The sequence below is a fragment of the Sturnira hondurensis genome, unplaced genomic scaffold (genome assembly GCF_014824575.4).
Source record: "Sturnira hondurensis isolate 20B ecotype Veracruz unplaced genomic scaffold, ASM1482457v3 Scaffold0025370, whole genome shotgun sequence".
NCBI classification, from domain to species: Eukaryota; Metazoa; Chordata; class Mammalia; order Chiroptera; family Phyllostomidae; genus Sturnira; species Sturnira hondurensis.
The window spans coordinates 7,252,526-7,268,099 of NW_028098001.1; the positions used below are offsets into that span (position 1 = coordinate 7,252,526).

The 15,574-nt window shown below is 38.2% G+C and overlaps 1 protein-coding gene across 1 annotated transcript in view; it reads left to right on the forward strand.

Annotated features, from left to right (window-relative positions):
- Positions 1-15,574, forward strand: part of RARS2 (arginyl-tRNA synthetase 2, mitochondrial) — a 64,654-nt gene that overhangs the window by 34,826 nt on the left and 14,254 nt on the right. Inside the window, exons 8-10 of the mRNA XM_037039363.1 lie at positions 143-219; positions 13,645-13,803; positions 14,845-14,951. Coding sequence (XP_036895258.1) covers positions 143-219; positions 13,645-13,803; positions 14,845-14,951 — 343 coding nt within the window. The remainder of the gene's footprint in view (positions 1-142; positions 220-13,644; positions 13,804-14,844; positions 14,952-15,574) is intronic.

Below are 15,574 nucleotides of genomic sequence, written 5' to 3' on the forward strand. Positions count from 1 at the left end.
GAAGGTGATAGTATGTGTTTGCAATGTTCTCAAGATACATAATAATGGGAGATTGATCTTTTTATACAACTATACCTGTTCCCTACCATGATTATTCTCTGCTGTTCCATTTTATGTTTTCATTTACGGATTATTGCAATAGGTCTTCTGGGAACTGGCTTCCAACTGTTTGGCTATGAAGAAAAACTCCAGTCCAATCCTTTACAACATCTCTTCGAAGTAAGTTGTTAAGAAACAACATTAGAAAATACTTCAACTTTCCTTTTTTCAGAGTGCTATACAGCTTGCTATCACATTTGTAGTCCCAGAGGTTTTAACAAATGTTCCTTAAAACAAGGAATCAAAAATATTGGAAATGTTGCTTTTATATAACTAGGGAGTTCTTTTAATTTTCAAATGCAGATGTTCTTTTATTACTGCTTTAGTTGATTTGAAAAAGTAGTTCTCTAGGTATAGAATCATCTTAGAATAAACACATAAGATAGCAATTTAACACAGGAATTTCTCATTTTTGACATTTGCTGTATGCTGCAGCTTTCTTCATGGTAGTAACTACAATTCGTTTGCATTTCAGAACATGAGAATATACTATTTTGCTCTTGTTTTGGTGTGGAGGAAAGAAGGTGTGTTTCTCTCTGAATTTGTACATGCTTTCTTAATTTCTGGCCTTTGGCTTTTTTCCTGGCTTTTGTCCAATGTGAACTCCTTTCTATTCTAATTCATTCAGTCCCTTCATGTCTCTGTCATCAGTCCTTCCTGGAGTTCATTAATAAAACTCTTCCTGTCCACTTAATCTCCAGGGATGTGTTTCCTTTTCATTGCCTCAGTTATCTCGGGTACTTCTGGGCCTCACAAAAGTGCAAATACACCTTCAGCCATGCTGGTGACATACCGAGGAGTCAGACTATAGATGTTATGCCCTTTGTATGAGGAAGAGTATGTCCCAAAATAATGCTTTTCTTGTCTAACCAAAGCCACAGAGAGTGCTTCATTGTTTTTCTTTTTAATAAATGGTTTTCCTCCTACAGCTGGCTTTGTCATTAAATTTCACAGAAATAAATTGTAATTCTTTAAGATCTTTAAAGGTTTGTCATTTCCTTCTGAATCCATGCGTACAATACAATTTAAACACCTACATTTTGATTTATAATATTAACCAACACATATTTTTCTCTCCAATTAAGAGCTTTGATAGGCAAGAATTTAAAAATTAATAATTTTTATGGTTTTCTGTAAATAAGGCATGCCACCTTAGCACCCGGAATTTTTGCTGTTTTCTTTTGTTAAACTCTGAATAATGTCAGGTATTTTTGTGAACCTTTTCATCAGATCCAGGCCCACGGAGATAACCCATGGTGCAAAATATACAAACCTGCTTGAAGATCTTGTGTCCAGAAAACATTTTTAAGAATTTAAAGTATAGGGACTTTTGGTCAAGATGGCAGTTTACGCAGATACGGCTTGCCTCTTTGCACAACCACATCAAAATTGCAACTAAAATATAAACAACCATCACTCAGAACCGTCAGAAATCAAGTTGAATGGAAATCTGACAACTACGGAATTAAAGAAACCACATCTATCCACACTGGTGAAAGGGGTACATATGCGGAACAGGCTGGTCCCTTGCCCACATGTGGTAGATTAAAATTTGGGAGTGCTATCTTGGGACCAAGGAGTCTCAGCCCCACAACGGGGCCCCCAGCCCAGGGTTCCAGTGCCAGAAAGATAGCTCCCCAGAACCTGTGGCTGCAAAAACCAGGAGGGATTGAATCAGTGGAAGAAACTTCTGGAGCCCCAAGTAGTTCCTCCTAAAGTACCCACACACTAACTCACCTGTTCCTCAGACTCACTCCCTCTGAGCTCCAGCACTGGGATAGCAGCTAAGGGAAGAAGAACTGAAGTATCTGGCATCAAGGCAAGCAGAGGCCATTGTCCCTTTTCTGAAACCTCTCCCCACAGAGCTGATGCCATATCTGAGACTCCATCAACTTGGATAACATCATTTGACCCCGCCTTGAAGATCCTCAAAGACTGCTCCTCCCAACTTACGAGCCCAACCAAGCTGCTTTTGCATATGAGTGACTGGTCTTGGCTCGTGCTTCACAACTTCCAAAACCCTCTCAAACAAGCAACAGCTGGCCTCAGGGAGCCCCAGGCCCAGCACTAGAAGCAGCCAACCTAGATTCACAGGTAGGCTTCACCTGGGAATCTCCAAGCCCAGAATAAGTAACAGCCGTCTCAGGTGCCTTTACATCTCAGGCAGGGTAGCCCTGGGCAAAACACAAGTAGGGTCTGGTCTTAACCTGAACAACCCAGGAAAACCCAGGGCCAATGCATCCAGTGGCCAGCTACAGACCACATCAGAGCATCACTACCCTGCCCCTACACAACTGATCCTCCATGGAGGTTGATGGAGGATGGTAAGTGGTCATGACCAATCCTTGCAGCTGACTGGCCTGGGTAAATCCCTCACATTGATCTTCCAACAGCAACCAAGGCTCAACTGCAAGAGGAGGGTATACTCAGCCCACACAAAGGGTGCACCTTGAGTACCCAGCTTGGGTATAGGGGAGACTGTGCCACTGTACCCTACAGGACACTTACTATATTAGGCCACAGTACCAAGACACAGAGTCAAAGCAAATCTACCTAATACATAGAAACAAATACAGGGAGACTGACAATATGAGTAAACAAAACAAAACAAAAAAAAACTCCAGAAAAAGAACTAAACAAATGGAAGATAAGCAATCCATCAGATGCAGAGTTCAAAACACTGGTTACAGAGATGCTCAAGGATCTTAGTGAGAACCTCAGCAGCATAAAAAAGATCCAGTCAGGACTTCTGGCCAAGATGATGGGGTAGGTAGACACATTGCACCTACTCACACAACCAAAAGAAGGACAAGAGCAAATTTAAAAACAAAAGACAACCAGAACTGACAGAAAACCAAACACTATGGAAGTCCAACAACCAAGGAGTTGAAGAAGAAACATTCATCCAGACCAGTAGGAGGGGTGGATGGGCAGCCAAGTGGAGAGGACTCTCGGCAAGGCAGTGGCTGAAGGACTGGGGCCAGCAAGGCAGTGGCTGGCGGATCAGTCGGTCCCACACTGGCATGCAGATAAATCAGAAGGAACAACTGGGGAGTGAGACAGACCACACAATCCAGGGTTCCAGTGCAGGGAAATAAAGCCTCAAAACTGCTGACTGAAAACACCTGGGGGCATTGAGGTGGCAGTGGGAGAAACTCCCAGCCTCACAGGATAGATTGTTGGAGAGACCCACAGGGTTCTAGGATGTACACAAACCCACCCACCTGGGAATCGGCACCAAAAAGGCCCAATTTGATTGTGGGTAGCAGGGGAAGTGACTGGAAACCAGTAGAGAGCTGAACAAGCAGTATTTTCCCCCCTCATACCCCTCCCCCACATACAGCTTCACTACACAACATGGGCTGCCCTGCCCTGGTGTAAACCTAAGGCTCCACCCCTTACTACATAACGGGCATGCCAAGATTAAAAAAAAATGGCCCAAATGAAACAGGATCAAAGCTCCAGAAAAAATACAACTAAGTGAGGAAGAGGTAGCCAACCTATCAGATGCTCAGCTCAAAACACTGGTGATCAGGATGCTCACAGAATTGATTGAATGTGGTTGCAAATTCGAGGGGAAAATGAAGGTTATGCTAAGTGAAATAAAGGAAAATGTACAGGGAACCAACAGTGATAGGAAGGAAACCAGGACTCAATGATGTGGACCAGAAGGAAGAAACAAACATTCAACCAGAACAGAATAAAGAAACAATTTAAAAAATGAGGAGAGGCTTAGGAACCTCCAGGACATCTTTGAATGTCCCAACATCTGAATCATAGGGGTGCCAGAAGGAAAAGAAGGAGGGCAAGAAGTTGAGAACTTACTTGAACAAATAGTGAAGGAGAACTTCCCCAATCTGGCAAAAAACATAGACTTCCAGGAGGTGCAGGAAGCTCAGAGAATCCCAAAGAAGTTGGACCCAAGGAGGAACACACCAAGGCACATTATAATTGCATTACCCAAGATGAAATATAAGGAGAGAATCTTAAAAGCAGCAAGAGAAAAGGAGACAGTTACCTACAAAGGAGTTTCCATAAGACTGTCAGCTGACTTCTCAAAAGAAACCTTACAGGCAAGGAATGCCTGGAAAGAAGTATTCCAAGTCATGAAAGGCAAGGACCTACATCCAAGATTACTCTATCCAGCAAAGCTTTCATTTAGAATGGAAGGGCAGATAAAGCACTTCTCAGATAAGGTCAAGTTAAAGGAGTTTATCATCACCAAGCCCTTATTATATGAAATGTTAAAGGGACTCATCTAAGAAAAAGAAGATCAAAAACAGGAACAGTAAAATGACAACAAATTTACAGTTATTAACAACTGAACCTAAGCAAAAACAAAGTAAGCAATGAACTAGAACAGGAACAGAATTATAGAAATAGAGATCACATGGAGGGCTATCAGTGAGGGAGTGGGAAAAGGAGGGGGGGGAAGGTACAGAGCATAAGTAGCATAAATGGTAGATAGAAGATAGACAGGGGTAGGTTAAGAATACTAAAGGAAATGTAGAAACCAAACAACTTTACGACCCACAGACACAAAGTAAAGGGGAATAAAGGGGAGAGGAAAATGGGACAATTGTACTAGCATAATCAATGAAATATATTTTTAAAAAGAACACATACCATATTCCATTTATCGAAATTTTAGAAGACATTAACTAATATAGTGATAGGAATGAAACCGGTTACTTGCAGGCTCAGGGATGGAACAGAAGAGGGTTAGCAGAAAAGAGGTGTTATTACCAAGGAGCATGAGGAAGCCTCTGGAAGTGACAGATATTTTCATTATGTTGATCATGGATTGGTTCATAGGTATATACATACATAAAAATATCAAATTTTAGGCCCTGGCTGGTGTAGCTCAGTGGATTGAGCGCGGGCCTGCGAACCTGAGGATCGCATTTCGATTCCCAGTCAGGGCACATGCCTGGGTTGCAGGCCAGTTCCCTGCAGGCCAACTCCCAGCAGGGGACACACGAAAGGCAACAATACATTGATGTTTCTCTCCCTCTCTCCTTCCCTTCTAAAGATAAGTAAATAAAATCTTTAAAAAATATATCAAATTTTATATGTTAGCTATGTGCATTTCATTGTATTTCAACTATGTCAATAAAATTAACAAAATTCTTGTAAGGTAAAAAAAGTAGATTCAGTCAGAAATGAAGGATACACTAATTGGAATGAACAATTTACAGGGAGACAACAGTAGAGTAAATGAAGCTGAGGATCAAATTGGTGATTTGGAACATAAGGAAGCAAAAAACAAACCAATAAGAACAACAAGAAGAAAAAAGAATTGAAAAAAAATGAGGATGGTATAAGCAGTCCCTAGGACAGCTTCAAGCATTCCAACATCTGCATCATAGAGATGCCAGAAGGAGAAGGGGGAAAGCAAGAAATTGGAAATCAATTTGAAAAAGTAATAAAACTTTCCTAATTTGGTGAAGAAAATAGACATGCAAGTCCAGGAAACACAGAGTCCCAAACAAGATGGATGCAAAGAAGCCCACTCCAAGGTATGTCATAACTAAAGTGCCAGAGGTTAAAGATAAAGAGAGAGTCTGAAAAGCAGCAAGAGAAAAGCAGTTAGTTACCTACAGGGGCGTTCCCATAAGACTGTCAGCTGATTTTTCTAAAGAAACTTTGCAGGTTAGAAGGGATTGGCAAGAAATATTCAAAGAATATTTCAAGAAGGGCAGGAATTTACAGCCAAGATTGCTTTAATCATCAAAGTTGTCATTTAGAACTAAAGGACAAAGAGCTTCCCAGACAAGAAAAAACTATAGGAGTTCCTCATCATCAAACCATTATTATATGAAATGTTAAAGGGACTTATTTAAGAAAAAGAATAAGATCAAAACTTGGAACAATAAAATGACAAATATACGTATCTACAATTGAATCTAAAAATCAAACTAAGCAAACAAGAAGAACAGAGACAGAACCATGGATTCAAAGAGCCTTGATGGTTGCCAAGTGGGAAAGATGTGTAGGGGGATGGGTGAAGAGGTGAGGGGATAAGTACAAACAGGAAGGTATAGAACAGCCATGGGTATGTAAAGTACAGTATAAGAAATGGAGTGGCCAAAGAACTTGGACACATGGTCCATGGACATGGACAATGGTGTTGGGATTGCGTAAGGGAACAGGGTAGAAGAGCGCAAAGGGGTAAGAATAAGGACATCTGTAATAAAGTAGTCAAAATATAACTTAAAAAGGAAAAAGGTCATTTAAAGTATATCTTCATATGAGAGGAACTGTTCTTAGCTTTATCCCACCTGGCACAAAAGTTTTTATTGACTCCTGAAAACAGTAAACTTTGTCGCCCATAATGTTTTAAATATTTTAGTAAAATCTGTTCTCAAACTGGGTAGAAACCTAAACATATGTTCCTTTCTATGTAGTTTAACACAGCTTCCTGTCTTTTAAGACTTATAAAAGCATACATCTTTGTTTGAGGTGACTAACTGATGGAGGCACTTAAGGAAGAAACAGGGATGGGGGTATCCCTAAGAATAAAAACTCAAGGAACAATGTCTTTGTTTTCATTAAGTGTCCTTTTGCCTAATAGCTTCATGGGGAGGGGGGAGCTTCTATGGATAAAAGAGTGCAAGTCAAATACACCCGCCTTGCTAATTGCATAGAAGATAGAAATGCATTAGAGCACTTGCCTATTCTTTTTCTCATTTGCAGGACAGAGGAAAGGCGAACCTAAAGTGACAACTTCTAGGTTATTTTAACTTTTGCTAATTCTTGCAGACCTAGTTTTTATTTTAAAATTATAGTTGTCACTATAGATTGCTTTCAACAACTTATAGCATAAATGAGGAATTTTTTTCTTTTAAGTAAAGCTTTTAAGCAAATATTAATAAATGATTTTATCCCATTAAAAAAAAAACCTGAACCATGGTTTAACCCCTGGTTTTTTCCTTGTCAAATTGTAGTTTTGAGCTCTTTGAAAGGAAACATCTTGTATTTCTGATCTTTTAGCCCCAACCCCAAACACTGTGACTTACAGAAATTGTTTGAATGAATTTGGTCTTGCCCATTTCTCTATTGTACAGCTCCAGGGAAGCTCTAAATATGGTAGGACACACTGTTACCATTTGTCAGGTTCCAACTTTATTATGCAGTTTACTAATGAACCCAAGGATCAGACCCAGGATTTCAACACAGGAGGTTTGGCTCCCAAGTGCCATAAATATTGTACTACACTGCCCTGCCCCCACTGGCACTACAGAGGGCCTTTGTGAGCCATTTATTTCCATTGGTTGTGATTACTTACATAGCATTTTCCTCTCTTTCATCCTCAAATTGCTATACCAGGGATGCAATTAGTAATTTAGTTTTGAAGTTTCAAACTTCTGGCGTATCTGTTTTGAATTTGGCTTAAGTCATTCAATAACAGGTTTCGTGGCCTACCTCTCTTTAAATTGCACCTTAATCAGTATCCCCATTTCAGTGATGAAGCCAGGTTAGAAATGATATTATATGATAGTTTTAGCCTTTCTCTTCTGTGACTTAATCCCTACAGTCATTTCTCTACTGCATTTCATTTTTGTGCTTTGCTTCATTACTAGTTGTTCTCTGTACCTGTAGTCATTCTTTGGCAATGGCATCTGACCATGTTGTACATAAATTGGGCCTTTTGTAGGCCAGTGTTTGATACTTTTTCTTTAGTTATTCTAATTTGTTGCCACAAAATAGGAAAGTAGTTTTATAATATTGTAGTTCCTCCTCCGTGAATTGACTGATGAGTTAAACAACTAATATATTTGCTATTTGGAATTGACACTGTTGAGTCAAGGAAAACGTGTAAAAAGTTTTGGAACACTTACAAAAAGCATTTCCACTTACATTGAAAAGTCATTTCTCATGGTAAAAAGTTAGCAAGTGTTAAATTATCATTATTTACTTTCATTTTAATAATAATTTTTAGAAGAAATTTCTCAGGGTTCCTCCTAGATTTAAGCTACTTTAGTGGACCTTGATAATACCTAACGTGTGCCTTTACAAATGGATAAACCTGTGTTTTTCTTTTCTTTCTTTCTTTTTCTTTTTCTACAGAAGATTTTCAAATTTGACTCATTACAAGTTGCTTAATTATATGGAGTTTGATAACTAGAAATTCATTTGAAATATGAGCAACCTCTCACAACAGATAAATGTTATGCTAGTAGAGTATGCATTGGCCCTATACACTAGCTCTGGCATTTGTAAAGGTAACATAAGATAGTAACACAGATAGTGTAAACTTTTTCATATGTTCAAAATGGCTCCCATAGTATTTCATTATTTTTACCTTACCCCATTCTGAAAGAATTTGGGGTAATTACAGTGATGGGCACTTTAAAAAATCAGAAAGTCATAGGATAATGTATTACTAGGTAATAGTCTATAATAGAGATCTGGCCTTGAGTTTCCCAAATCAGTAGCAAAGAAAAAATAGTAAATGAAAAATATAGGGCAAGATCAAAGCACCAATTTGATGAGTGATAATATTAACTTGCTCTGTTTTTAAAAATGTGGAGGAGGTATCTGTTTTCTCAAGAGACTGTATTTTTTTCCTGGTGTTAGTCTCAGAACAATTTTCCAAACTTAAGAAAATAATTCAAGACTGAATCAATCCTAGATATATACAGGATTACTTATGCAGTTAGAAATTTGTATTGTATAAAGAAATGAATTCCAAAGTTTTTAATTGGTTAGGTCACACTACTTTTCCAGGGTGATTGTTATGGTTGATGTGACTTTTACTTGTTGTAACACTTACACGCAAGAAATAACTTTTATATTAAAAGTCTACTTAAATCTGAAACCCACCATCTCTTTTGAGAGCAGTGAGAGTCAAGTAAGTTATTGTTAGGGATTCCCCACCTCCCAAATCATGCAGAGTTATCTAGGCTCTTATGTGCATCTAGGGAAGGCAATGGAGGACTCTTCTTGGCCTCATTCCAGACTCATCTTGACGGATATGCCCGTTTCCAAGCCTGCATAATTCTTTGCAGGCACACAGCTCTGCTTATGCCACAAGCTTCCCCTGGGAGGTCCTTGCTGTGGCCCAGTTCCACAGGCCTAAAGACCACCCTTCCTGTTAGGGGCACCATGAACCATTTTTTTCTAAGGGCTTACTGCCACCCCAGGGGCTGCCCAGCTTCTGCTATTCCTAGGAGTGTTTCCATATTCCCTCCTCAACGTAGACAATTCTCCCCTCTCTCCAGGCAGCTTCCTCAACAGTCCATTACCATTGACAGTCCTCCCTAAAGCCACTTAAATTTCTCCTTGACCCATGCTCTTCTGGGACAGCACTATAGGGTCTCATCCTCTAAGTGTTTTTAAAACAAGGATAAAATACCAAGCAAGGCCAGAGTACATGTTAATAGCTCAGTAATTATCCCACCCCATTGAAATGTGCAAAAACACCTTCTTCACATGACAAATGTTGTATTGCTGGCACTAATGTGTAATGATCTACAAGGAGTTAGTAATTATAAAAATAGGAGATTCCAAATATTAAAAGGAGAGAAATAAATTGTAAAATGCTGTTTCTTTGCTGCTATAATGTATGATACTAATGAGAAATTTGACAATGAATTACTTAAAGTCAATTATTTTTTACCTGCCAGGCTTTGACTTTGTTTAACTATTTGATGTATTAATATAGTAATTTGTTTGAATTTATTTAATATTTCATTGAATATAAGGAAGCTGTCTCAACCAGTGGCTCTAAGAAGTTTCTAATCAAAATTAAACTAACAGTGAGCTTGTTTGAATTATAATCATGAATTAACATGTTCTTTTCTAAAAAAAATGATATTAAAATTAAATGCATTTTAAGATAGAGGACAAATAAGTGTACAGATAAAAGGGTCTTTAGTGTCTAAGTTATGCAACCATTTTTAGCAGTTACTCTGAATTTTAAGAAAAAAATAACCAGAAATGGGGTTAGGGTCCTGACATAAGGAAATAGACTATGCCTGTGTGGCTACTGGTAATTCAAAATCAAACTTAAGGGATTAAGGAGTAAGAGGGCTCTGGCCAATGTGGCTCAGTTGGTTGGAGTGTTGTCCTGTAACCAAAAGGTCGTAGGTTCAATTCCAGGTTAGAGCACATACCTAGCTTTCAGGTTCAATGCCCAGTTCAGGCGCATATGGGAGGCAACCAATCTCTCTCTCTCTTCCTGTTTCCCTTTTTCTCTGTTTCTAATAGCAGTGAAAAAACAATGTCCTTGGGTGAGGATAAAAAAAAGTTTTTTTAAGAAGGAATCAGAGGGCTTTATGTACTACTTTAATTTTTCGTGCTTATTTCTTTACATTTTAGCAGGTCATCCCAAGAGCTGGCTATAATTAATTAAATTAGAAATAAATTTCATACGTTTTTTGGCAGCTCCAACATCTAGAAACAATGAAAAGAAAAGGTTAATATTTTTTAAAGAGGTTTCAGACATTTAGTTTATTACCTAGTAGAAAAACAGCTGGCTTTTACATTCTAGTAACTAAAAGAAAATTATGTCTCCATCTTCATAAACACTTTGCCTAGGCCACACCCTCAAATTATCAAATCCAAATTTCCTCTTTAAAATTTCCTCTTTATTCCATTCGTGTCTAGATCTAGCCTCTAAAGAAAGCTATCTTCAAAATGCGTACTTTCTAAGGGTAACAAGTTTGTAGTAATTGTAAATTGAAAAGTGTCTATAATTTCAGAAGTATATAGTATTAAATTTGTGAAGGAAAAAGCATTTCTTTTCTAAAACAATGATGAATATTCATAATTACAGTTTTATATTGTGTCTTTACAGGCATATTAAGTGCTGATTAAGGCTCTTTTATTGTTCTGATTGATAGTGTCAGTTGATTTTCAGTACTGTTTGGTTTATAACTACAAATTGCTGAAATGCCAAGATTCTTAAAGTATTAGAAAGGGTTTTTATGTTTTATTTTGTTTTAATTACTTCTGTTTTAAATTTGAAGGAAGGGAAAAGATTTTGGTTGAGTTTTTTCTAATTCTTATCAGTAGTTTGAGTGCTTATTAGATTTTTAAATGTTTATTTGAGTTAAGAGTCCTAGATTCAAAAAAACTAAAATTTTTACTAAAATAGGGATTTCTGTTTCTGCTTATAAAGTGTGTGTGTGTGTGTGTGTGAGAGAGAGAGAGAGAGAATGAGAGAGACAGTTAGTTTGATTTTGAATCACAAACCATGTAAATATCCTTACTCCTGTAGGCTGGACTAGAGGCATACCTCAATGTATTGCATTTCACTTTATTGCACTTCACAGTTGTAGGTAATTTTTGTTTTACAAATTGAAGATAAGATCCCCCACCATCAAAAAGGTTACAACTCTTTATTGTGGTGGTCTAGAACTGAACCCACAGTATCTTGATGTGTGCCTGTATTAAGCAGTTATCAATAGATCATTCAGAAGTCAGGAAGTTTGCAATTTACTGTCTTAGTTTTCCTATACCCTACCAAAATCATCTTTTTCTGTCATTAACTGACTTATTTTAGACGTATTCATAGGACCACATAGAAGTTAATTTTAATGATATGTGTGTCAGGTGTCCCAAGACCACTCCCAGGTTTGGTGACTCACTAGGAAGACTTCTAGGACTCGGCGTATAATTGTACTCACAGTTGTTATTTATTACAGCAAAGGGATGCAAAGCAAAATTAGCAAAGGGAAAAGGCACTTGGGGAGACATCCAGAGGATACCAGGCCCAGGCTTCCAAGAGTCCTTTCCTAGTAGGGTCATACAGGATGTGCTTAATTCCTCCCACAACAAATTGTGACAGTGCATATAAAATGTTGTCTACTAGGGAGGCTCATTAGGTGCTCTGTGCGCGGCGTTTCTACTGGAGGGTCACGTAGGTACCCTCTCCATAGCATGTACTAAAATTCCAAACTCCAAAGAAGGAAAGCAGGTGTTTAGCATAAACCATAATTTTTGCACAGTTTAGGCACAGTGAGCCATTCTTACCAGGTTGGTGGAACATTCCCGAAATCCAAGTTCCCAGATGCTAGTCAAGGGCTGACCTTGCAAACAGGACATTTGAAGGATACCAGTCTCAGGCTTGCTATATTAACTTGTTTCTGAACAATATGCTTTAAAGAGGAAAAATATTAAGGAAGTTTTTATTTTTATTTAGATAAGTATTCATTGAATTCTGCCATTTCAGTATTAACACAGCCATCTATGAAGGGAGAGGCATTTTTGCCTTGAGACAGTTGTTTAATGCCTTCTCCCCTTTGTTGGTAGTATCTCATGGGTATAAGCCACTTTCTGGTTGTCCCAATGTATGGTCCAGCAATCAAAGCATTGGCTACCTAAATACTCCTTCGGTGATACTTTGATGATATTACTAAGAGTTTAGAGACCTCATTTTTCTCTTGGTAGTTTACTTGCCAACTTTTATTACTTTCATGCTACTCTAGTAGTTTTCTGGAAAAAATATAAGGGTCATAAACTTATCATTCATGTTTCTCTCTGGGAGTTACAACTTGTAAATAAAGTCTTTATAGTCCCTATGCATAACTTCAAAACTACTTGAGCGACAATGTTGATATTTAACCTTGGACTTTGGAGACTGGAAAATGATTAACAACTGTGTTGTGAACAGAGTCCTAGAAGAGTCCTTAGTAAGCTATCCAACTTCACCCCTGTCATTGGTGGGTGTGGAGCTAAACCAGCCAAGGAAAATGGTCCAAAAAACTCAAGTAGTGAGCGCTCTACATAGTTCTCAGGATCCCAAGCTGTAATATAATTAAGCTAACTGCTATCCAAAGAGTTTTCCTAGATCACCCATTTTACTGGTCTTTTGTGGATTTAGAGAACAGTTTACAATATCAGCTGCTATATCATTCTTTGGCCTTTTCTTTGCCAGATTGAACCATCTGCTTTCTTCAACCTTTTCTCAGACAAGTTGTAGTTATAATAATTTGACTTTAAAAAAATAAGAAGAGCCCTGGCTGGTGTAGCCCAGTGGATTGAGCACGAGCTGCCAACTGAAGGGTCACCGGTTCGATTCCCAGTCAGGGCACATGCATAGGCCGTGTCCCCGGTGGGGCCATGTGAGAGGCAACCACACATTGATGTTTCCCTTCCTCTCTTCCTCCCTCCCCCTCTCTAAAAATAAATATATAAAACCTTTTTTAAAAAAAGAATAGGAAGATATGCCAGTCTAGTCTAAGCCAGGCTGTCTTAATGTAAGAGAAGAAAAAATTACACATTATTTTCACTAACCTCTTTCAGAAAGTTTGTATTTTCCTTCATTGCTATATCACAAATTTTTTCCAGTTTTTGGATAACCATTTCAATGTAATTACTTCCTTTGTAAATAAATATATTTATGCATTTAGAAGCATTTTGAGGAGGGCTCTATAGGATTCATTAAAAACTCATTACAAAAAAAGGAAAGGTTACACTGTGAAGAGAGCAATTGGGTAACCTCTAAATGAGAATTTTCAGGATTGTTTTTGTTTCCTTCTTTATTAAAAGTAACTGTGACTAATAATATACTTCATTTAATGTACTGTTGTGCTTTAGGTTTATGTACAAGTTAATAAAGAAGCAGCAGATGATAAGAGTGTAGCAAAATCAGCACATGAGTTCTTCCAGCGATTGGAACTGGGTGACGTGCAAGCACTTGGGCTATGGCAAAAATTTCGGGATTTGAGTGTAGAAGAGTACATTCGGATTTACAAGGTACCTGCCCACTGTCCTCCTACTTTCCTGTGATGTGGTGCAGCTCTTGACTGGTATCACTAAGTAGCAAAGTTTGTCCTTAAGCTCATGTTTTAAGAATAGATTTGACATTGGGTTGGAAATTAGGACTCAAATGTTGTTATTTGGGCTGAAAGTCGGAGCCCTGAAATAATCCTGAAGCCTGTGAATGGAATAGACTGAGTATCTGGTGACATTCTGATACTTGGTTTCAGTCTCGCTTGTCTTTTCTCTCTCATATCTTTCCTTCACTTTTTCGTAATCGTTTTTCCTTTGATTGCTGCCTTAGGCCTATATGTGATGGGCATAAATTTATTCATTTAATAAAAATGTTATGTCATGGGAAAAATATAACAGTAAATGAAAAAGATAAGTTTTCTCATAGACTTTCATTCTAGCAAGGGGACAGAGGGTGAATTAAACATGGTGCAAATTAAACAATACCATATAGTTTGTTCAGTGGTGGTGATGTTATAGAGAAAAATCAAGCAGGGAAGAAGAAATCAGGTGTGCTGTTCATGGGTGTAATGAGGAGAGTGTCAGTCAAGAAGCCCATGTGGGTGGAGTAGGTAAGCAAGATAAGGAACAGTAGGAGTGGAGGCTGCAGAGGCTGTAGGGTGGGACATGATGTAGAAGATTTTCCAGGGCTCTGCAGTCTAGTTTCCTGAGGTGATAGAAATGGTCTGTGTCTGTGCTGTCCAATATGGTAGCCACTAGCCTTGTGTGGCTACAGAGCACTTGAAGTGTAAGTAATGGGATTGAGAAACTAAAGTTTTAATTTCATTTTATTTGAATTTAAATATCTACATATGCCTGGAACCACCATATTAGACTGTATAGTACTGTTACAGGGACTTGACTGGTATGGGAGGAGCCTTTAGAAGGTTAGAACAGAGGAGTGACTTGATGTAATTCTTCTTTCCCCATCTGTGTGACAGATTGTAGAGCATCCTGTTTTGTCTTAGGGTAAGGTAACCGCACATTTAAACAACTTCTTTTCCTATTGTTTCTCAATCCTTTTAGCGTCTAGGAGTACACTTTGATGAATACTCAGGAGAATCATTTTATCGTGAAAAATCTCAAGAAGTCTTAAAGATGCTGGACAGTAAAGGACTCCTACAGAAAACAGTGTAAGATCTACTAAAGAATGACTATTCTTTAGTGATTTGTTCTTTTTTGAAATTGGTATTGATATATTCTCTCAGTGAGAACAACTGAATGTGCTATGCTGCCTTCTGGCATATTTTTAATAGTGTTTTTTGGTGTTCAGAGTACATCCCTGCATGTTATCTTTTGCTGCAGTAACAAAATTCTGATAAGGTTGGGAGAAAGGATGTTACCTGCTCTTTACACAGGAGCAAACTGAAGAATAGAAAGTACACATGACCTGCCTGTCACACAAGCTGTTAATGGTATAACTGGAAAAAGGAAATAGAACTCACATCTTCTTATGAAAATAGGTGTACTACAACAAATTTTTGAAAGAGTAAAATGAGGAAATCAGGACGTAGGGGCAGAAAACAATACGAAGTCAGGTGGTATTAGTACATCACATAGCACACACAGAGCTGTTTCCTTGCTTAAGGCAGATTTCTAATTTAACTTTGAGCTTCCTGTCAACCAAGCAGAAAAACAGCACCAGTCACAGGAGCTCAGGCATGTGTAATGTCGAAGCAAACTAGTTGCTTAGAAGTGCCACTTTCCATAGTACCAAAGAGCAATTTTTCTTGTCATTTGCATAAGGAAGACATGG